Source organism: Fulmarus glacialis, unplaced genomic scaffold (genome assembly GCF_000690835.1).
Source record: "Fulmarus glacialis isolate BGI_N327 unplaced genomic scaffold, ASM69083v1 scaffold16069, whole genome shotgun sequence".
NCBI classification, from domain to species: Eukaryota; Metazoa; Chordata; class Aves; order Procellariiformes; family Procellariidae; genus Fulmarus; species Fulmarus glacialis.
In genome coordinates, this window is record NW_009232744.1 from 514 (window position 1) to 1,122 (window position 609).

The 609-nt window shown below is 66.7% G+C and overlaps 1 protein-coding gene across 1 annotated transcript in view; it reads left to right on the forward strand.

The window, feature by feature from the left end:
- Positions 1-426: 426 nt before the first annotated feature.
- The window catches only part of POU6F1 (POU class 6 homeobox 1), a gene marked incomplete at both ends in the record, with an annotated part of 2,212 nt that continues 2,029 nt past the window's right edge, over positions 427-609 (forward strand). Inside the window, one exon of the mRNA XM_009585051.1 lies at positions 427-565. Coding sequence (XP_009583346.1) covers positions 427-565 — 139 coding nt within the window. The remainder of the gene's footprint in view (positions 566-609) is intronic.

The window sequence follows — 609 nt, forward strand, 5'->3', positions numbered from 1 at the left end:
GGCTGGGGGGCTTTGGGACCCGGCCACGTTGCTTTGGGAGCCTGTGAGCATCTTCAGGACATGACCCCTCCTGCCCCGCAGCGCTGTCCCGTGGGGCATCCTGCTCTCGCTGCCCACCAAATTTCCCACCTGGGATGCGAAAGACCAAGTCTCACCTTGGCATGAGCAGAGGTGCTGGTCGCCCCCAAACCTACGTGGCGGGACACCCCAAACCCAGTACAGAATTGTCCCCATTCCCAGCATGGAGCTGGGTGGTTTCCAGTGTCACCTCTCCGTGTCAGCCTGTCTCAACAAAAAAAAGCCACCGCCGTGGCCGCTCTCCTGCCCCCGCGCGGATGGAGCCGGTGGGCAGGGAGCAGCCTGGCCATGGCGCTGGAAGAGGGGGAGCCCCCGCTCTGGGGGTGCTGACCCTCCCCTCTGCCCCAGGTCCAGCCCATCCAGCCGGCCCCGGCTCTCTCCCAGCCGGCCGTGGTGATGGCAAACCCTGCCCCGGCGGCAAAGGCTTCCTCCACGCCCGTCCCCATCACCTGCTCGGAGACCCCCACCGTCAGCCAGCTGGTCTCCAGTGAGTCACGGTGGGGGATACTGGGGGGATGCCGGGGACTGGGA